The following is a 23,794-nucleotide window of genomic DNA, read 5'->3' on the forward strand; positions in this document are numbered from 1 at the left end:
GAAAGAACATCCAGTGGAAAAAAGACAGTGTCTTTAACAAATGGTGCTGGGAGAACTGGACGGCAAAATGCAGAAGGTTGAAACTAGACCACTTTCTCACACCATTCACAAAAATAAACTCAAAATGGATAAAGGACCTGAATGTGAGACAGGAAACCATCAAAACCTTAGAGGAGAAAGCAGGAAAAGACCTCTCTGACCTCAGCCGTAGCAATCTCTTACTCGGCACATCCCCAAAGGCAAGGGAATTAAAAGCAAAAGTGAATTACTGGGACCTTATGAAGATAAAAAGCTTCTGCACAGCAAAGGAAACAACCAACAAAACTAAAAGGCAACCAACGGAATGGGAAAAGATATTTGCAAATGACACATCGGACAAAGGGCTAGTATCCAAAATCTATAAAGAGCTCACCAAACTCCACACCCGAAAAACAAATAACCCAGTGAAGAAATGGGCAGAAAACATGAATAGACACTTCTCTAAAGAAGACATCCGGATGGCCAACAGGCACATGAAAAGATGTTCAACGTCGCTCCTTATCAGGGAAATACAAATCAAAACCACACTCAGATATCACCTCACGCCAGTCAGAGTGGCCAAAATGAAGAAATCAGGAGACTATAGATGCTGGAGAGGATGTGGAGAAACGGGAACCCTCTTGCACTGTTGGTGGGAATGCAAATTGGTGCAGCCGCTCTGGAAAGCAGTGTGGAGGTTCCTTAGAAAATTAAAAATAGACCTACCCTATGACCCAGCAATAGCACTGCTAGGAATTTATCCAAGGGATACAGGAGTACTGATGCATAGGGGCACTTGCACCCCAATGTTTATAGCAGCACTCTCAACAATAGCCAAATTATGGAAAGAGCCTAAATGTCCATCAACTGATGAATGGAGAAAGAAATTGTGGTTTATATACACAATGGAATACTACGTGGCAATGAGAAAGAATGAAATATGGCCTTTTGTAGCAACGTGGATGGAACTGGAGAGTGTGATGCTAAGTGAAATAAGCCATACAGAGAAAGACAGATACCATATGTTTTCACTCTTACGTGGATCCTGAGAAACTTAACAGAAACCCATGGGGGAGGGGAAGGAAAAAAAAAAGAGGTTAGAGTGGGAGAGAGCCAAAGCATAAGAGACTGTTAAAAACTGAGAACAAACTGAGGGTTGATGGGGGGTGGGAGGGAGGGTAGGGTGGGTGATGGGTATTGAGGAGGGCACCTTTTGGGATGAGCACTGGGTGTTGTATGGAAACCAATTTGACAGTAAATTTCATATATTAAAAAATTTTAAAAAATTAAAAAAAAAATAAATAACAACAACAACAAAAATAAAGCCCACCTTCTAGAACTTAGTTGTTTATTTTAGGATTGGTACCTGCAATTTGAGGTGGCTACCACAAGGTGGCACAAAAACACCAAATCCTGCAAACAGTGCTTCTATCTTGGTACCTTTGAAAGATTTGAAATTATTTCCTTACTGTGCCATTACCCTATTTATAAAGACAGACTGGATTAAACTGCTAATGTTCCTGGCTAACAAAATCTCCACACAGATACTTCCATGCATGTATCATCTATATTTAGAACTTCATGTTACATTGTTTTATTAAATAGTTTTCATTTGTTTCATTTACATAAAACAATATACTTCCCACAGAGCTTTTAGCCATACAAGAAAAATTCTCAAAATACATTCAGCTGTTTTTCTTTTGTTTGCTGTCCTGTCTCTATGTCTGCTCCATTTTTCACTGCTCGAAGTTAAGGGATGATGGGCTTTCCTTTTTCCCACTTCCTGGTGCCCACTGCTCCCTGGCTACCTTTCTCTGCTGAGATGAGAGGCAGTCCTGGCCTAAGAAAGCAGAGCTTCACAAGACCAGCAACTGCCACTGTACAGCAGCAGCTGTATTGCTCAGCTAATGGGAGATAGTCGGTTAGACTTCAAAAGCCCAAGCTGTGTGAGTTTGGCCGCCACTTCCCTGAGCCTTACTGAGCAGAGCTGGTGGCCTCATAGGAGCTTTGAAGTTCCATTTGCTTGTTCCCCTTGATTCCCATCAGTTTAAGGTAACTAGCTGAGAGTTTAGTAGGGAGCAGCGTTACTTCTCTTTGGGGGATTTAAAATACTCAGCTCCCAGCCTTGAGTTGCTTCATTTGGTGGCTTGGGAATGGAAAAGTCTGTCGCGAATTTGTAAGGATGCAGGCATTTTTAATTAGATGTGTGGGGACAGGAGGCTCATTTTGGACATGTAAAAAGTCCTGGACCACATTCCTTTGCTCGTGTAACTAATTCTGTACCTCTAGGAGACATATAGCATTGTCTTCCATTTTCAGGTTAAGAGTCCCAAATTGCTCACAGCACTTGGGAATATACTTTTTTTTTTTTTAATATATGAAATTTATTGTCAAATTGGTTTCCATACAACACCCAGTGCTCATCCCAAAAGGTGCCCTCCTCAATACCCATCACCCACGCTCCCCTCCCTCCCACCCCCCATCAACCCTCAGTTTGTTCTCAGTTTTTAACAGTCTCTTATGCTTTGGCTCTCTCCCACTCTAACCTCTTTTTTTTTTTTCCTTCCCCTCCCCCATGGGTTTCTGTTAAGTTTCTCAGGATCCACATAAGAGTGAAAACATATGGTATCTGTCTTTCTCTGTATGGCTTATTTCACTTAGCATCACACTCTCCAGTTCCATCCACGTTGCTACAAAAGGCCATATTTCATTCTTTCTCATTGCCACGTAGTATTCCATTGTGTATATAAACCACAATTTCTTTCTCCATTCATCAGTTGATGGACATTTAGGCTCTTTCCATAATTTGGCTATTGTTGAGAGTGCTGCTATAAACATTGGGGTACAAGTGCCCCTATGCATCAGTACTCCTGTATCCCTTGGATAAATTCCTAGCAGTGCTATTGCTGGGTCATAGGGTAGGTCTATTTTTAATTTTCTGAGGAACCTCCACACTGGGAATGTACTTTTAACTGAACTCGGTTTAAGCACTTGAGCCATGATACCCAACACTTCTCATCATTTTGGAAATTGTTGGTGGCAAAACATTTTACTAATTTATTATTTTGTTTATTGCTCTTTTTAGGATGTAATGACTGTTTTTAATTAGAATGCCAGGGAAACACCACATTTGTTAAACACTTCCTGTTTAGGTCAGTGATATACTAAGGGCTGAAGAGAAATTTTGTAGACTGGCTTTGCACTATGAGGGTTCAAACGCAGGCTGCTGGACACTGGACAAAAGCCAGCGCATGTCCTAACTCAGCTAAGTCAGGGTGCTGTCACCTACCACATCTCTTCCTGGGGAGACACATGTGCACATTCTATTTACCTACTGCATGACATGGAATTTTGGACCCTTGAAGCAGTTTATCCAATATAAGGGATATTAAGGTAAGAACTTCAGGCCTGAAATAGATCTGCCGTATCTACTGAGGATTGTTGCGAAGACCAGATAAACATGTTGTATGTGAGGATACTTGGTTCATTTCGGGGGAATCATGAGCATTTTCATTGGAGACATGAGAAGAAGTTGGATTTCTTCCCGTCCACCCAGACTGTCACCTACTTGAGGGGACGGCTTGCGTGTCTCTTTGCTGTCTCCTCTGACACCCAGCCTGTGCAGAATAGGTACTAAAAATATCTGCTGGAGGAATGAATGAACATTTGTAAGAGCAGTGTTACAACCATTACAGGCAGCAAATTATAACTAATATTGTAAATCAGCAAACAATAACTGAGAATGTCTGCAAGTTAAATTATTTCCTCTACTATTTCCAAACCAAAATGGACTCTGGTCACAGAGTTTTCTGGGTATTGTCTGGTATATTTGTGACAAGAGAAAGGCCTATAGAGGGAAAAAAATTGGAATGCTTTCTTCTGTTTTCAGGACATAATTCATTTCCTTTGGCAGAAAACACAAGGAAAATAAAAATGTTAACTCAGATATTAGAAAGATTTGAAAAAATTCCACAGGTTAATGTTACTGTTTCAAAATACAAAGAATAAATGACTAGACAGGATGTTAATGATTTGACATTACAAAATTTATTAAATTTATTTTTAAAGCAGTTTGGTTCCCCCTCTCAAACGCACGAAGCATGTGGGAGTTGGAATAGATCTGCCCCAGGCTGCCAAACAAATTTTTAATGGAACTGGAGTCCTTCAGGGATTGTCCTAAATCCACATAATATTCTTAAGTCTTGGTGTTTGCACTGGGACCTGTATATTAGCAGATGTACATGTGAATAATATACTTACATCCATCCATCACCTTGGTGACTCCACATCTGTAGGGGCTGCTGCACATCAATTATTCCACTGCAGGGGGTTGAGGGATATTTGGGCCAGCATTGACCTCTTTTTCAATCAGAGCCTCAGAGCACTGTATTCTGGAAGTCAATTGGTCCCTTTAGACAGAACCTCTGTTTGAGAATTTGTTTGGCCTAATGTGGCCATGCTAGGAAGTCAATGTGATCACCTGTGCCAGGTGTGAAGGTGGCAACCGGAAGAGCAAATGAAAATTTGCTCGCTAAGAGGTACTGTCAACATTTAGGATCTCTCCCATGTATCTAATTCTCGCATAAGATATTAGCAAGTCTATCAGAAAAGAATGTCAACCTTAGTAAAACACATTTACCTTCTACACACACAGAAAATGCAACTGTTTGTTTGAAAGAAATTGTGATTTGTTTGAAGAGCTAAATTCACTTTCAAATGCTTGGAAATGTTTTTATTATCTGAGGTTTTAGGAAGGAAGTCTTCTCAGGAAGAATGAGGATTTTTGTCTTTATATCTTAGTGCTTCTTCTTTTTTTAAGGAAAACAAAATTTTTATAATGCTTACATTTTTTATCATAAACTTGGCATTTTTTTCCCTCAAGATTACATAGAGCTTTTACATTTTTTAAGCTTCTGATATTATACCTGGAGGTGTGTTGCATGTTGTCATAACTGATAAATCAGTTGCAAATGTAGCCACTTCGTTTTGTTGGAGATATACAATTGTGGTGGTGGCTGACCATTTATTTAATTATATGGTAAGTACCATATGATGAGAGGGTAAAGTTAAATTGATGATTTAGGCTATCTCAGCCAGGGTACAGTTTACATGGTAATTACACTGGGATCATCTAAGTGTAATTGGCAAGTAATTTTGTAAGTGAAGGAACATGACAGCTCATTTACATGGTGTTCACTGAGTAAAATTTAGGGACATTTATCAACCACTTTCAAGTGAAGAGTGACTATACTAGTATCTCCCAAAGTGCCATACACAGTTTGAAAGCTACATGGAAGGTTTTTGGTACAAATCTTTATTTGTTCTGCGAACATTCATTAGGTGTGTCCTGTGTACCAGGCACTGTCCTGGGCACTGTGGATTCAAAAATGAGTGAGAAGGAACTCGAGGAACTCATGTATGGGAAGCAAATGCATTGCCAATAATTACCCAACATTGTAGTAAGTAGAGTCTTGAGTTCTGCACAGGTACCTTGGGTGCTGAGGAGAATGTGGAAGCCCAGAGGACAGAAGAAAGTCAGGGAAAACTCGCTAAAGAGATTGACACCGGAAATAAATCTTAAAGGGTGAGCAGGGCTTAACCAGGGGAAGGGGAGGACTGTCCCTGCCAGTCTTCGTCAGAAGTAGCAGCAAGACCAGAGTCTCAGAGGAGCAAGATGGCTGGTGTCAGCTGGAAACTTTAAGCAGTTCAGGCACATTTCAAGGCAGACATTAGACCTGAGAAGCAGACTTGGCTAGGATTCTAGAAGACCCTATAGGTCATGATAGAGAAAAGACCTTATCCTGCAACACTGGGAAACCATTAGAAGATTTTGAGAGAAGGAGCATCTTTTTCAGAGTTGTTTTCGGGGCAGGCCATTATGTGTAAGAAGATGTTTTATTGAGCTATTACCATATGCCAGGCTCTATTCTAGTGGTAACAAGGCATTTATTTTCCACAGTAACCTCATGAAGTAGGCACTAACATTTCTCCCTTTTTACAGTTGAAGAAGCTGTGTACCCAGAGGTTGCCCAGAGTCACACAGTGGGTGATGGAGGAGCTGAGATTTGAACCCAGGCTGTCCATTTCCAGAGTTTGTGCTGTCACCAGCACCTACATTATGGCCTCCTTGACACAATTGCTGGCAACTGACTGTTTATAAGATGCACATCTTCCATCCCTCATTAGACTGTGAGCTCTGTGCGGCCAGGGGCTATATTCACCTAATTTACAGCCACATCCTGCATGCTTAGGACAATGTCTGCACCTTGACAGGCACGTGACAAATAAGGAATAACTGTAGTTTTGAGGGACCATGACAAAAGATTGTTGAAGTCATCCTAGCAAGGAGTGATATGAAGGCCTGAATCTAAGGCAGTGTTAGTCAATATGGAAGAGTTGAGGTTGGGGAAATAAATTGGCAGGACTCGGTGAGTGATTGGACGTGTGGATTTTGTTGGCATATTCTCACGATGTTTCTGATTTCCAACTCCTACACTGGAGAGATGACTTGGCAAAAGAATCTGAAGCAGAGGAAAGCTCGTGCTGCTTTTCACAGAGCTCTTAAATTCCTGAGAAGAAATGTTGTGGACTCAGGATGAGAAGTTAGAAGAGACTTCCCTGGAGATAGTTAAAAATAGAATGAACACATCTGCCCAGGATGGTTGAGGGACAGAGCTGCTCTAGGGTAGATGAATGGTTAGATGGCCTTTGGGATTCTTCCCCCTTTGAAAATTTTCTAGTTTAGAATAAATAAAAAGTCTCCCCAGCCACCTATCCTTAGCTGCCTGGCTGAAAGATAAAATCAAAGTGTCCAAGGACTGGAAAATATTGAGTCCAAATGCCTGGACTGTAGAGAAGGAAACAGAAGCCCAGAAGGGTTAGATGATTCACCCAAGAGTGCACACTTGAGGCAAAAGGAAGCCCCAAATCATTGGCCTCTCAGCCTGTGCACCCTCTTCCCAAATCTCAGGTAGCAGCACCGATCTTTTGGTGCCTGGTGTGGGCAGGCCTGTGCTGGATGCTGACACTAAAGCAAAGAGAACGTGATTGGTGTCTGCACTCAAAGAGTTGATAGAGCCTCAACAATAAGTGCTACTTGTCACCTAAAGATGGCACGAAGTACCATTTACTACACAGCACATTTGGAAAATAGAGAAAATGAACTTAAAAGTCGTAATGATTTCTCTTTAGTTCCACTTATTTCTGGGCACTGCTTCAGTGCTTTACAATCATTATCTCTAATTCTTACAATAACCTAGAAGTTAGTGTTATTTTCATTTTATGTTTTGTAAAGCTAAAGCACTGAGAACTCATTCCGTGAGATTAGACTCTGTTACCTGCAAGTTCTACCCTGCGCAAATGATGTTAACATTTTGTTGTGTTTCCCTACAGTCTTCTGTTCCTGTGCACTGGGACTATTCATTTACAAGCTATACTGTTACCATAGATATAGTTTTGAATCTTCTTTTTTGGCTTGTAATAATGTTCTGTTCTGTGTACTTTTCACGTTATTTCATAGTCTTCATTTGAATGGCTGTATAATATCAAGTTTTTAGGAAGTTTTTTTTTTTTAGGATTTTTTTAAGTTTATTTATTTATTTTTGAGAGTGAGAAAGCCTGAGCTGGAGAAGGACAGTGAGAGAGAGAATCCCAAGCAGGGCTCTGTGCTGTCAGCACAGAGCTCAACTTGGGGCTTGATCTCACAAACCATGAGATCATGACCTGAGCTGAAATCAAGAGTAGGACACCTTAACTGACTAAGCTACCCAGGCGCCCCTAAGGTGGTTCTTTTTTCTTTTCTTTTCTTTTAATGTTTATTTATTTGAGAGAGAGAAAGAGAGAGAGAGAGAGAGAGAGAGAGAGAGAGAGCACGAGTGGGGGAGGGTCAGAGAGAGAGGGAGACCCAGAATCCAAAGCAGGCTCCTGGCGCTGAGCTGTCAGCACAGAGCACGATGCCAGGCTCAAACCCACAATCTGTGAGATCATGACCTGAGCCGAAGTCGGACGCTTAACTGACTAAGCCACCCAGATGCCCCTTAGGAGGTTCTTAAACAAAGAAGTGTTTACTCATAAAAATCTTTCAGTTCTTGGCACATGTGGCATTTGGAAAGTATATTTTATATTTTGAGGACCAGATGATCATCCTCTTTCGATGGCACTGGGCAAAGGAGAAGAGGAGCTCCCAGGCTCGGCACAGGGGATAGTGGCTTTCTTCCTCAGCAGGAGCCTCTGTGGGAACGCAGCATGGTGGTGGTAGGCATAGCTCAGAGTGGAGCCTGGGCAAAGATGGCCTGAGGCAGGTAGCAGGTGACTTTTTAAGACTCTGCTTTTTCTGACTGAACACACATTCTTCCTCCTGCCCTTGTAAAAAAGCAAGTTTTCATTTTCTTAGGGTAGTAAAAATCTTTTGTGTGAAGAAAAAGTGTCATCAAGTGCCTTATTCATCAGCATATATACCATCTCTTTAAAATGACAGTGGGAGTAAAAGTTCATCAGTTCAATATGTCTTTCACATTGAGAGACTCCTGACTAATAACCTCTGGTATTTATCATCAGAACAGCCAAAGAACTAAATTCTGGCACATGCTGCTCTCACACACTGAGAAAAACTTAAAAAGACAGAAGATTTTCTCCATTTTTTTCTTCTTTCATTCATTTAGAAGAAAAGCATACCTTTTTTTAATTAAAAAAAATGTGAGCGTGCAGAAACATCTGGCCTCTATTACCATAGCAGCCTCCTAAATGGCCTCCTTGTCTCCAGTCTGCCCTTTCAAAATCAACTCTACACAACAGCCAGAGAGATCCTTCTAGAACACAGAACTACACCAGGCATTCTCCAGTGTTGCTGACATCTTCTTCCCCGACTCTTTCAAGGCCCTTGGAGTTAATTACCATGTGTAGCCACAACTTCCACCTCCCCTGCTTGTACCCTGTCCCGGCCACACCAAGCTGCTTATGGCTCCCCAGTTCCTGCTACAAGAAGTGATATGTCCAGGCCTGCATACATTTCAGTCCTTTCTCCACAAGGTCCCTGCAAGGCTCGGTAGAAACTGGCTCCCAGCTGGGGTTCCCAGAGCACGTATCAAGCCTTAACCACACTCCTACGGAATACAGCCCACAGTCTTGGTATCTCTCACAGCATAATACTGTAATTTAAAAAATAAAGTAAAATAAAAATCTCATTTGGCAGGGCATATCATTCATTTTGCTTAAGGCCCACCATTCTCTAATTCTCTAACCAAACCGTAATTCCACATTTATTCTATGCTGGGTCGTATGAAGCTACTGGCTTTTTAAATTCTCTTTTACCCAAAAAAGATTATACGCTGCTTGTGCCAGGATAGTGTGTTGTTACCTTTTGTATCTATAGGCCTGGAAAAGACTTTTCAATGAAATATCTATTGTGTTGATTTATGCTTTAAAAAATACCTAAAATTAGGTCTGGAAAGACTCAATAACTTATTTTTGGCCTCTCTGATTGTTTACCAACAACCCCAAAACTCATGGACCTCGATGGACCTGGCAGACATTAACAGTATTTCATTGGATGATTGAAAGTCTATGTTCATGATACATGCTGCTAAGGCTAGCAACTTTGTATCTGTAAGCTTCTGAATGTGATTACAGTCTTCCCCACTCTCTCCTGTACCAGGAGATCCATATCTCTTCTTCTCATTCCCCTGGAGTAATCATCCTTTCCATTTGTCATAGTTTTGTCCATCAAAGTATACATTTCCTTGATTTCATTTCATACCTACATGACTGCCATACTTCCATCAAACTGGGCTCTTCAGAAATTTGAATAGAATTGAATGAGATGTAATATTTCATCTGTTTTGTGAAGTCTGATCATGAACAAAGTAGCAGTCAGGGTGCTTACCCAAATTTAGACCCTGCCAAGGAGTAATGCACTCAGATCTATCTAAGCTGGTGAAGCTAGAGATTGCAGTTATGGAGATACCCATTGGTCAACCTCTGATGTACCATCTTTTTGATAATCCTGCCTTTGTCTCAGTCACTGTATTTTCCATTTCCTTAGTTATTCTTTTCTAGATGTTCAATTACATGCTGCTTTGAAGATACTAAAAGATATTTGGTGTCTCATAGAACCCAGACTACTCATATTTATGGAATTTCATATAATCACTGACATAGGAACGTGGTACCCACCTATTGCAATGTGGTTGCCATAAATTAAATCTTCAGAGAATGCCCTGTATTTTCAGGGAGTACTATGGCTGTTGCAGAAGGACTCTATAGTATAAGGCATTGCTGAGGAAATGTGTCAGGAGCATAAGAATGGAAATGTGTCCAACTATCAGGTTCAAGGAAAAAGAAAAAGAAAGAAAATAAAACCCTTTTGTCTAAGCTTCCTTCCCTAGGGAAGAGGCAGGGGCAGAATGGGGAGAGCTTATTACAGACCTTAGCGGCCAGAAATTTCATTGGCAATTTTGTTAGCATGCCTGCATGACTGCCTTCTCAGAGGTCCATTGTGAATTCCTTAGTTGATATTATTAATAGTTAATGGGTGCACCTGAAATCAAGCAATATTGGGCTATTTGGGTAATAGACATATTAAATGGGTCTTTTCTACAGCATCAAGCTTATCAGCTTATCTTTTTCCTAATAATGAATATCTCATCTTTTCCACTTGCCTAATCAAATGCTTCCACATCATCTTGAGGCAGAACCAGACCCAGCTGCATCTATTCTATACTCGTGGCTTCAATTACTTCAAATTACCCAACCTACTCACAGGTCCTTAGTTTCTCTTTTGCTCAGAGACATAGGCCTGATGCACCTCTTCAGAAGCTCATGATTACTAACCATTCAGCACAAGTCTGTTGTAAGTAAACAGAGAATCAGAGAGAGCACTAGTCTAAATTTACAGTTATGAGGAAATCTCTAGAAAAGATTTCTTCCTAAATTTTGGCGCTCTTGGGTTGATCTCAAGTGTTTTTCTTTTCCCTGTCCCTTCTCCCTGAAACACATGTGAGCCTTTTTCTGAGTGACATTGCTTCAAGTTGAGGATTTCTACTGCAGTGGCAAAAAGTAAAGGCAGCCATATTTTGGCTACAAAATAGTAAACATTTATTTTTTCATAGATATTATACTGTTTTTATTGACCACAAGCATTAGGCTTCCATACTTTGCCATGCTTTCTTTTATCCAACCATACACCTGTAGCTGAATGAGGACAATACAAGAAACAGTGAATAAATAACTCATGGGGAAACTTAATATTGTCTCTTTCCATTATGTTTGGCTAAAAATTTACGATTTCTTATGCCTCTTGTCAGATGAAATGGTTCATCATTTTGGAGTCAAAACTTTTTTTAGTCAAAATTCTTACCTTTATACTTGATGATTTGATCTGTCCCTTAATTTCCAGTTTCTTTTATTCTCCTTTTTCCTCCAAGCTTTAAAGAGACCCTCTAAAATAAAGAGAACCCAGACTCACTACTGAACATCCAAGATGACTCAGGCTGTCCTGTGTTCTCCTACATGTTCAGGTGCCCTTTGATGCCTGAGGTCATGTTTTAAACCCCTTAAATCACTGTTACTCAGTATTACTCAGTCCAGTGTATAGAATAGGCATGATACATGGTTTTTAAATGAATGAATGCATGAATAAATGATACCTGATTTCACAATTTATGGTTGTTTAACCTCTTTCATCCAAACTACATTCTAACTGGGTTTGTATCATCTTGAACTTCTGTTATATATTCTTAATACTAAGTTTAGTGTAGTCCATATGGCTATTGCTTTTGGAGTCCTATCATGGAGAAGCCAAAATTTGGCACACAGTATTTCAAAATTCATGTTCTAGTTAATCAACTCAAGGGATTGATTTTCACCCTGAAGAGTAACCATTGATTCAACAGATTGGTTACTATGATTGCTCTCCTTTGGACATTCTATGGTTGGAAGGCCTTATAACATTACAGAAATAGAAAATCTTTGGAAAATCATCTGTGGTTCTTGAAATATCTAAATGGAAGCCTTCCCCTTCAGAGAGTATTATCAATCTAGTTCAACAGAGAGCCATTATTTCTGCAAATTTATTGAACATCTTGGAGATAAATGTGAAACTGGCATTTCTTTAAAATTGCTTGTAATTTGGTAGCCAAGTGTAGAAATAAAGCAGAATACAGTATGATAAATTCTGTAGTAGAAACACATACAAGGAGCAGAGAGAAGGGGCGAATTAACTCCACGTAAGGCATGAGAGCACGCTTCCTGAAAGAAATAGCTCTGGGTTGGGATTCCCCCATTCCAGCAGTTTCTGGTTTTTGGATGACTATTGTGAGTGAAAAATGCCCCTGATGTGCTTGATGTATTTATTTTTAAAGGAGAGTCACAATGTAAGAAATAAACTTTTAAAAATCAAAGATTTGGAGAGTATTTGACTCCTCAGTATAGCACCTGAATCCACCTTGATGTTCTCTGGTTTGCGTGATAGCTGAGAAAACTGCTGAATCCAACCCCTACTATATTAATGGATTTATATATGCACACATAAGGCTAATATATTTTATGCTGCCAATTTTTTTATGGTTTCATAAATAGTGCTATCACTAACATTTTTAAAAAGTGAAGAAAAGCGCTCATATGTGCTGGTATAAATGCAGTGTATTTTATAGAACACTGCTACTCTTGATATAGCCTACGGGATGTGACTTTTCATAAAAACCTAATGAATTTCTCGATTTGTCAGCTGTTTCCAAACAGATGCACTCTGCTAATCTAATGGAAACATTTTGAGCCCAGATCCCAAATATCAATAGCTTTTAGTATTGCAAATGAGTTTGTCTATTGGGTAAATTGGGCTGTGTGGTTTTTGATAAAAAGTAGCTAGTGGTTTTGTATGGATGTTTTATGTTTAACTGCCTCGCCAGGGTTTGATGCTCCTATTTTTCCTTGCAGAGTTTCAAGTTGAATGTAGACAGTCATTGTGCTCTCAAGGAAGCCGTGGAGGAGGAAGGACACCAACTTCTCGAGCTTATTGCGTCTCACAAAGCAGGTAAATCCTCCTGAAATATTGCAAGCCTTTATGTCTCCAGACTATTAAGAATGAAGAAGCATTGCTGTAAATTACTGCATATATTCACTTCCTTATGTATTATTAATATTTACATTATCAGATTGACCTTCAAGATTTATAAATGTTTCATATACTGCATACAATGCTGTGATACTTATAAGATGAAATACTGCCTCCAAATGGTCTGTTCATTTTATTTTGGGCTTGCTGTTCGCCTGAGTTTCAATTGAAATCACATTCCTGAAAACTTCACGTTGACATGCTTTGTGATGTAGGTGCTCTGGAAATAACATTAAGATAATGAATGAGAATGGTGCAAATAGTTAGAATGCATATGCATTAGGGTACTTATAGATATCATTACAGATATGAGGCAGGCGGTGGAGATACATCTGATTATTTCCCTGCCAATTCACACACATGAACATTTTGCATGTTTTTTGCTGGTCATTGCATTAGCAGAGTTTTGGCTTTAAACCAACTCTTACCCAGTATTAATGTATTTATGAGGAACAGATTATAAATAAAAAATAGTTTTGTCATTTGGTTATACTTATCCTGGTAGTAAAAGACCATAAGACAGGATGAATTATAATTTGGCTCTTGCTTTGAGCTTACCACAGCTAAATAAGGAAAGAGCAGCATTAATCCGACATGCTAAAGAGGGCTAAAATTTAGAGGGCTAAAGACTACCCTCTTAATTCTGACCCGTTTACTATATTCCTCAACGAATTAATGTTACCTATTTCTGTACATCTTTCTGGTCATTATAAAGCCTCCACACATGTACACACAGGGCCTTTTATATGGAATGTGAAGCTTTAGAGTTAGTAATTTTCATACATCATGATTTTTGTTCCATATGCATCTTTTTAGTCCCTAGACTGAATTTAACTTGATTCCCAACCATGCATCTAGGTGGTTATCCCATCTTTGTGTCCTTATGCCTCATGTGAAGGCAAAAATTCCCATTTCCTTTCCTTAGTGACAAACGCTTATACGGCAGGCGATGGGTAGTGGTCATTTAAAATTATATTTACTCTTTGAAATATTCATCTAATTTTTCTAAATAAAAGCGAACAATGGGTAAAAATGCAGTCAAGTCTGTAACTTGTGGTTTCCCCTCCTTTTGGAGAAGGACTGAAGGACATGCTGCGGATGATTGCGAGTCAGTGGAAGGAGCTGCAGAGGCAAATCAAACGACAACACAGCTGGATTCTCAGGGCTCTGGATACCATCAAAGCTGAGATTCTGGCTACTGATGTGTCTGTGGAGGATGAGGAAGGCACTGGAAGCCCCAAGGTAAGTGGCTTGAAGTTTGCCTTATTTCCTCTCATTTCTGCCTTCTTTTGAACTAGGCACCACTGAAGTTTTCTTTCCACCCCTAAGGCTTTTTGTTTCTACTGGGTAAACTTTATATATCCATATCTATTTCTATATCTAACTATATATAGAGAGAGAGGGAGAGAGAGAGAAAAATGAGAGAGACGAACACAATGAAATGGTTTAGTTTAAAATAACAACAACAAAACAAAACAAAACAAAAAAAAAAACCCCTGCAACTTTCAGTTTCTCCAGGAAGAGGTCTTTCTGTCAAAAGTGGCAGAGTAGGAGGGGGACAGTACTTTAGAGGTAGGAGAAAGGGGGACATAAAACATTTAGTAAACAAAACATAAAGCATCTTTAACGTGAATAATCAGAATGGTTTTAAATTGTTTTGTTGCAACTATAAATCACTATAATCAGTGCAATCACTCAGCTCTGACATCCATTAGCCGCTTGGTTACAGCAAATTAACAAAGAAGAGAGAAAGTGATTCATTATCTCATTCCTGTTAATGACTATCAGATGCATTGCCTAATTAGGGGATGGTCATTGTAGTGGGAAGAAGGTCATATGCTTCACTACAAATCTTTTTGCTCTGAGTGTAAGTTCTCCATAACGGTGCATGCACCGAATACAACAAGTACTTTAAAAATGACTATTGACATGTTTTGGTTATCTATTTTAGATTTGCAAAATAACCCATAAAGCATATGCAAGTAAACTTTAAACGAATCACCTTTTCATACAACGCACTGCTTTGCTAAAGGTATCTTTGGACTCATGATGTGGAAAATAATTTTATTTATTTTATATTTTCATGTAATCTTTCTTTTGTATTTATTCTTTTGTGAAAGTAAGTGCAGAAAACCAGTCTTATAATAGACTCAGCATCGAAACATATTGCAACGTGTCGGGTGGGGGAGGGGGGGAAACAGATTTAAGAGTTCATGGTTTCTATTCCTGGCATGGACAAAGTAATTAAATCATCATCGAGTCACATTTATTCAGCGTCCATGTGGATTGGCCTTGTGCTAAATGTATACAGAGCAAGTTAAACAAACGCTTTGCCTTCTTAGACTCACATTCTTAAGTGCAGGCAGAGGAAAAACCCACCCTACCCTGCAATGGTGAGACCATGCAGCCAGTGAAAGTCTCAGAAGATTTATAGCTTTGGAACCTCAAACAACAACCTTTAACTTATTTGTTGGAAACAGAGAATGGAATGATGAGCTCAGTTCCACTTAAAGGAGGCTCCTTGGAGGAGGTCACATTTCAGGAAATACTTGAAGGAAGGAAGAGCAGTGACTTGGCACAGGAGCACACATTTTAGGAAGTGATGTGGCGAAAGGATCAAAGCTGGAACTAATAACATGGAAGGGAGAATGCATTCAGCAGATTTTTCGGGGCAGAAAGAGGGCTCTTTCAAGGAACAGAGTGCAGGGAGAAGTTGATGGGGCTAATGCATTGGCTGGAGTAGGGGGCAGTGATGATGAGAAAAGACGGACTAAAAAGTCTGTTGTGTTCTATTTATTTAATGAAGTACACTGATTGCTTACTTTTAAAAAGCTCTCCTGTACTGGGTGCACTCTACAGACCAGACACTGTTCTACAGCACTTCTGTGGGTTCTTTCATTTAATTCTCACAACAAACCTATACAGTAGTTCCCATATAATCCCCAGTGGAGAAAATGGAGGCACAGAGAAATTAAGTAACCTGCCTAAGGTCACACAGGTGCTTAGTAGCAGAACTCATCTTTGAATCTGACCCCTTTGGCCCCAGAGCCCTTGTCAGTCACCACCTAGAGTACTGCCCCTCACTGTACTGCTCAGGGCCAGGTATCGTGATGAATAATTAGTCTCAGTGGCTGTCTCATGGAGCTTGTGGTGAAGTGGGGAGACAGATTTAAATTTAATAGTCATGCCTTTGTAGATGGTGGTGTACCATGAAAGAAGAGAGAAGGGAGCAGCTGGAGGTTGGGCTGGGAGAAGTGATTTAGATCAGGGCATCAGGGAGGGCTTCTCTGAGGAAGCAACATTGTATGAGCAGACCAGTGCAGTTGGAGAGAGAGGGAGGAGGGTTTGATGGAAGCTCCATAGCCTGTGGTTATACAGGAGGGTTTTGGAGCTAGCAGAGAAATGGTATCATTGATTTGCAGCATAAAAAGCTGTTTCTGGGTGTGACGTGGAGCATGGGTGGTGGGTGGAGTGGGGTAAGTGGGAGTCAGGGAGGGAGGGGAGGTGCCAAAGAGGAACTGTGGAGACTTAATTAATTAATTAATTAAATTTAAATGAATACAGAATTAAATTAATTAATAAAAGACTGAGGCTAAAAATGAGTAGCTGTGTTCACCAGGGCCAACTTGAATTTCATACTTTTGAATCAACTCATTTTGTAGGAAGGTGTTTTGAGATGGAATAAAGAAGGTAACCCAATGAGGAGAAAGTATTATGAAAGGAAAGGCAATGTCTGCATTTTTCAAAAAGAGAAGAACCTGTCTAGGCCCAGCCTTAGAGACATCCTGACTGGGGTCCCAGAATCTGCATTCCATAAGCTTCCAGAGAACCACTGTCATATAGGCTCCAGGAAGGCCCTTTTCCTGCAGGGCTCCCGATTCGATTCGTGCACAGCCAGGATCCTCACACACTCTGAAAGAAAGAGTGTCTGTCACATTGTTGCTTATGTCTAAAATAGGGACTGTTTAATGTTATGCTACATCTTATCCTGATGAAAGTTATCTAGCCATTTAAAATAATGTTTTAGAAGAGAATTTTTAAACATTGGAAGAAGTCCTGTAATGTGCAATATGATATATGCATAAATAAAATATGATATATTTTTAAATATCTTTGAATTTCCCCAATCTCTACAGTGACTAAAAGTTATTTTAATCAGAAAAATAAAGAGCATATGTAAAATACAAGAATTAAGAAGAGATTTAAAAGGCAAAATAGATGACAATCGTCTGTAGGGACTTGAGATATAAATTTCAAGGTCAGGAGGAAGAATAAATACATCTGGTTCTTAATGATTTGGGTACCTCAGTTCTAAAGAAACAATGACACAAACCTCTCTGCTCAGATCATCCCCAAAGTGAAAGTATCTTCCTTGACTCACACCAGTTTGCAAAGAATAACCTAAGTGTTTCTCATGAATAATATTTCTACGCAAAGCCACTCTGTGTCCCAGTGTGTGCACCATGTCATACATCTAAGAGCAGCTCCCGGAGAGGCACTTGTCGGGATTGGCACACGTGGGACCTGAGGGATGTGCTGGGAGTGCGACTGTGATGTGACAGAGTCACCAAAACCCCAGGCCTTCCACGTCCCAACTAGTTCTCTCTTGCCCAGTCCAGGCTGAATTTTCTCTGGACAGACGAAGTCCTCCACAGCCAAGGGTAAAGGTGAAATCAACTGTAGACGAAGAAAATATATTTATAACTTAAGCTTCTTTCTCCAGTTAGCTAACTTAAGCTAACTGGAGAAGTCAGGATGATTATTCTTTTTATTTGCTTAATAGTCATGAACTGCCTCCCTTAGTCTGTTGGGCAAGCACAAAGAATAATAGGGAAGGCTCAGACCCTGAAGTCAGACAGCCTGAGTTCAACTCCTGGCACTTACAGCTATGTGTCCTTGGGAAAATTACTTAACTTCTCTATGTCTCAGGTTCCTAATTTTTAATATGGAGGCAATGATAATACCCACCACAAAAGGGTTCTGTTACAGATCAAAGAGTTGATGTATCTGAAGTGCTTTTTTTTTTTTTAATTTTTTTAATGTTTATTTTTGACAGAAACAGAGACAGAATGCGAGTGGGTTAGGGGCAGAGAGAGAGGGAGACAGAGAAGCAGAAGCAGGCTCCAGGCTCTGAGCTGTCAGTACAGAGCCTGATGCTCGAACTCACGAGCTGTGAGATCGTGACCTGAGCCGAAGTCGGATGCTCAACTGACTGATCCACCCAGGTGCCCCTAAGTGCTTTTTTTTTTTTTTTTAATGTTTATTTCTTTATTTTGAGAGAGAGAGAGAGCACGAGCAAGGGAGGGGCAAAGAGAGAGGGAGAGAGAGAATCCTGAGCAGACTCCACACTGTTAGCACAGAGCCTGATGTGGGGCTCAATCTCATGAACTGAGAGATCATGACCTGAGCCAAAATCAAGAGTTGGAGGCTTAACCGACTGAGCCACCCAGGCACCTCTGAAGTGCTCTGAACAATGCCTGGTACATGGGAAATCCTAGGTTAGGGTAAATGTACAGGCTTTCATTTCTGGTGATGGAGACAGTAAATAAATATAATAGAATCTGAAAAATACTCTACTGAAGATAGGTATACAGCCCTATGAGTACACAGAGAAGGAAATAATGAACTCTATTTGGGCGTATCAAAGGAAAGATTTACAGGGGAGTTGAAGTTTTAAATGAGGGATGAAAAGGATTTTTGCCAGCATGAAAATAATGAAAAGGAAAGATTTATAGGGGGGGGTTGATGTTTTAAATGAAGGGTAGAAAGGATTTTTGTTAGTGTGAAACATATGCAGAGACCTAGAGGTGTAAGAATGTGTGGCGTGGCTGGAACGTGACATCTTATTGTGGACGAGAATTAGGCTGGCTTGCCGCAGTCTGCACCAAGGCTCACATTGTGACCAAAAATAACCCTTATGACCAGTGGTTTGAGCAATAATTCTTCATATGTCTGAAATTGACGCTGTCCAACCCAGAGTGAGAACCCTATACAGAATATATCTCATATATACTGTTTAAAAAGAAAATTTCCTTGTGATATTGCCCATAGAGCAAACTTAAATGGGTTTACCCCGAAGTTGTCCAAGACTAAAAAGCATGGATTCGACTTGCTATCTATCATGTCAGTTCTCCTTCCATGACGTGACCTTGCATAGGTCATGTACAAATTGTGCCATGAAATGCATCTCTAAGCAGAGCAGTTATGATCATCTATTTCATCTTAGACCAAAAAGAGGAACTAAAATTAAAACATAATAAAAAAATAACTCCAGAATTCATCTAAAGTTTACTTCAGAAGCTACTGGGAACTTGAGAAGCATAATAGAAAATCTAAAGAATATATCTAGGGGGTATTTTTCTTTTTTACCTTGTTTGAGAGACTGCAGAAAAGGACTTGGTCTTAGAAATCTTGTAAAGAAGGAGGATAGGAGGAAATTCAAAGACTCTGGGAAACTTCTCCCCCAGGACTCGGCAGCATACCTTATTTGTTGTATTTCATTTTTAAAAAAAGTGTTTTCCCAGGACTGTGAGATCTTTTATACATGGAAATAGAGAACAGAATTCACCAGTTCTAGAAATAGAGCTTCAGCACTCACTTCCAAGAATTGAAAATATGCTTGTAATTATGTGTTTTATTTTAAGATAGATTGGTTAAAGTTTATCAGCTAAAACTAGGCTTTCAGTATGTTGAATTTTTGAATGGTATATAGCTGGAAGCATTTCAAAATGTGGAACATCCAACACCTAACAAAGGTTACATTCCTTTTTTTTTTTTTTTTGACCTTTCAAGGCCAAAAACAAGAATCCTGAAAGCAGAAAAGCATTCCTAAAGTTTGCACATTGCCTCCTTTAGGATGTCCTTCCTCTCTGTTTCTTTACAGCTATTCAGCCATCATTACAGCTATCTAAGAATCAAGGCCAGGATGTGCCTAAGGTGATGTCTCAAACCTTGCATCACAGAAATCACAGTGGTTACTTTGTCCTCTTTAAAGAAACAGATCAGTTTCCAAAACAAAGAACGTTTGGAGATTTTATTGTAAATTCAGAAAACTTTACAGCTCCTAGAAGGGTGACCTAGCCTGGGTTCCAACCCACCTCTTCATTTCCTTAGTGAAAGGAGACACAGGGTTAGCTCCTTTGAACTCCAGGGATGTGCTTCTTTATCTGCCTTCTTGGAGGTTCTTAGATTGACATCTTAGATTGTCATCCCTTGGAAATGGATATCAGACTATGAAGGTCATCAATGTTATCTGTTCAACAGTAGCACTTAGAGCAAGCTTAAGAACATATCTTAAATATGTTTCCTCAGCTGTACAAATGACAGTTTTAGATAGCGGCTAAGAAGGGAGGTATGCCTGGCCTCTGACTTGATTATGTCACTGAGAACCTGGACTTTATTCAGATGTCTAGAGAGAGCAGGTCCAGTATTAAGACACATTTTGTTTTGTTTTGTTTTGTTTTGTTTTGTTCGTTTAACAGACACCTGAGTGTTAACCTAGTATTTACCTTAATGAATTATGGGTAACTTTCTTTAACTGAAGTGGGGAGAAAGAAACTGATTTGGAGAGTACCTTTGTATGATATTTTCTCTGTATTCTATAGTGCCTCTTGGGTAATATTGCAGCTGGATATTATTATCCTGGAATGGAATTTGATCCTGGTGCTTCCAAAGCATTGTCTTTGTATTCTTTCCCTTTCTGGCTCAAAAGCTTATGTAGCTAACATGTTCTTTAATAGAGGATCTTCAGACACAGCATGAAGGTAATGAATGGTAATTGCATTTATGTTGTGAGTCCCACATACCTTGACACATGCATATAGAAAGAATTCCCTGAGATACTTTACTTTCTTCCTCATGCAAAAAAGAGGACAGCTTTATGTGTCAAGAGGAACCAGAAATGAGATAGTAAGATTAAATTGTGCCTGAACTGGTAGAGAGAAAGACAACAGGCAAAGGCCTGGCCATTATTGATTGAGTGCTGACAGAGAGCTCTGCCCAGTGCTAGGCCAGACATGAGGGAAGACATGCTCAGTGCTCTTATCATCTCAGTGTAAGCACACAGTGTAACATCTTGTCTAATGTAAATTGGGCTATCTCAGATCTAGAATAATAGATCACCTAAGATTCAGATCATCTTAATTAGGATGTTGGCAGATTGAAATGGAATGTGGTTCTTGATGCAAGCAAATGAGTAGTAAATGCATTACCAATTCTACCTCTTTCATGCAGAATTCTTCCCAAAAGCCAGTATCTGATCCAGTTCCTTTCCTGCTGAACTATATAAACAGAGTCCTGATATGCAGTACCTAGGGAGAGCCCTTTCTTCTACTGTGGATTCTTCAGTAGTTCTTTTTTTTGTTGTTATCAGAAGGGCAACTTTTCTTCAAAAGTGTTTTTGAAAGACAGAAACAAAAGTGAGTTATTTCTTTGAAGATCAGTTGTCGTTACTAAATTTATGATAGAATCGAATAAAAGATAGTTCCTCTAATCTCCTTGAGGCACTTAAATTTGCATATTATCAGATGTATGGGTGGATCCGAGATGAGGAATTTTTTTTTAATGGTCTGCCACTCTAATGAGGTGACTGAAAAAATGGTTGAGATGATAAAAATATATACTAGGTCAAAGGATGGCTAATGGTTATTCCTATCATGGTCTATATGATATGTAAGACCATAGCTTATCTTAATTTTTAATACTGTACTTCCATTGCTGGTGGCCTTAAGGGTAGAAATGTTTGGGTCAGCAAAAATCTGAGAGTGAAATTCTTTGGTGTCTCTAATCAATACAGAGAAATGTCATTGACATGAGTAGGTAGTCTATTTTTTTCCCTATTTAGTGAGAGTGCCTAATCTTAGAATCTATAATACCTAGAGTTGCAAAGATGCATGGTATTGTATACAAAGTTACATTCAGTGGAAAGCAGCCCTCTTTTATTGGCAGAACTCACATTTTGTAACTCAGCCTGATCTATGTTAAAGATAGTGTATAGTAAATACATTAGGGGAACTTTTTTGGCATGAGGTGGAGGTCAACATTTTTAAAAATCTATAAGCATGTAAGGACAAAATGGAAGGCAAGATACAGAATTGCTTCTAAAAACACTTTGAAATTAATAAGTAAATTATTTGAAGGTGTGAAACAATTACTTCAGTGTTTGATTTACCCTTTTTCCCGGGAATGTGTTGTTTCTGGCAGGGGAGCCGTCTGAATTGAGGAGAGCCCTGCTAACGGGATTACTCTGCTCTGGCTCTTGTGTTTATTGAGTCACCTAGGACTTCTTATAAAACAGCAGCTTTCAAATGTACACACACCTGCACTCAACACCCTGAATACTCCAAACGTTTGTTTAACTGTTCTCATACCCAGAGTATCTCTCCCATCCAGTGAGGTCAAAAAGCATCGAGAGAGGTCCACATTCTGCATTTTCCTTCGCCTTGGAAATCACTTGGAATATAGCCATTTGTGTGGTGCTGATGTAAACAGAGATGCAGATCTTTTCTTAGTGTAAGGTAGTGCTCTTAGCCACTAGGGCTCACAGAACATTCCCAGTCTTACCTCCCACTGCGCCTAAATGAGAGTTAATGTTTCTCAGGAAATGTTAACTAGATTGGAGGTCCTGCTGGGCCAGAGCCCAGGGAACCATCTCAATGCAGCTTCCAAGCCATTTTGCACTGGGCTGGGGTGGTGGCTTCTCATCTTTGTACTTAGTTGGCCTGCAGAGGCCAACACTTGTTTAGCATTGTCCCTTGCAGCGCTAAGCAAAGTCACAGATCTTGCTGAGTGAGTAGCAGGACAGGGAAAAACATGAAGCCTAAAGCTAGAAACTAAGACAAAGGAAAAGAGAGGGGAGAAAGAGAAATAGAAGGAATAGAAGGAGAAAGACAAAAGAAGGAAGTATTTGTCCAGTGAAATATAGTAGAAGCTAATTCTCCACATCTGTTTCATGGACATTTATGCTTTTGTCTTTCTGTCTCTGTCTCTGTCTCTCTCATTCCATCTTTTCTCTAGCTCTGGAAATCAAAGTCAGAAAAGCTTTCTTTTGACATCTTAGATATTATTGTATAACTATTGTGCGTGTGTGTGTGTGTGTGTGTGTGTAGTAACTACTCTGTTAATGGGATTAGCACTTAGTGTGGGCTTACTATGGTGTAGGTTTGTGTCATGCCTTTTACGTGGATTGTCTCATTCACTCTTCCCAACAGAACTAGCAGTCATGGGTCTTCTGGGTGGCTCAGTCGGCTAGGCTAAGCATCCAGCTCTTGATATCGGCTCAGGTCACGATCTCATGGTTTGTCAGTTGAAGCCCCCCATTGTGTTGAGCTTTGTGCTGACAGCATGGAGCCTGCTTGGGATTGTCTCTCTCCCCCTCTCTCTCTGCCCCTCCCTTGCATGCATGCACACACTGTCTCTCTCTTTCAAAATAAATAAATAAACATAAAACAAGAACTAGCAGTCATAATCCTTCTAATCATTTTCTCTTTACTGGTGGAAAAACTTAGGCTCCAAACATATATAAGATATTCAGGCTTATTCAGTCTTTTTAGGAACCTTACATGACAGGGTAAAAGGCAAACTCCTTACCCTGTCATTTGACTCCACCTGATTCACTATCTTCCAAGTGCATTTTCCCCTTTCTTTTCTTTTTTTCTTTTTGCCCAGGGC

General features: G+C 39.8%; 1 protein-coding gene across 7 annotated transcripts in view; it reads left to right on the forward strand.

Annotated features, from left to right (window-relative positions):
* The window catches only part of AKAP6 (A-kinase anchoring protein 6), a 500,699-nt gene that overhangs the window by 256,897 nt on the left and 220,008 nt on the right, over positions 1–23,794 (forward strand). For 6 of the 7 annotated variants that reach the window (XM_058738770.1, XM_058738774.1, XM_058738772.1 and 3 more), the window contains 2 exons: positions 12,949–13,045; positions 14,202–14,368. In XM_058738770.1, the coding sequence (XP_058594753.1) occupies positions 12,949–13,045; positions 14,202–14,368 (264 nt within the window). The remainder of the gene's footprint in view (positions 1–12,948; positions 13,046–14,201; positions 14,369–23,794) is intronic. The other variant, XM_058738775.1, reaches the window with a different exon arrangement.

This window comes from Neofelis nebulosa, chromosome 7 (assembly GCF_028018385.1).
Source record: "Neofelis nebulosa isolate mNeoNeb1 chromosome 7, mNeoNeb1.pri, whole genome shotgun sequence".
In the NCBI taxonomy this organism is placed as follows: domain Eukaryota; kingdom Metazoa; phylum Chordata; class Mammalia; order Carnivora; family Felidae; genus Neofelis; species Neofelis nebulosa.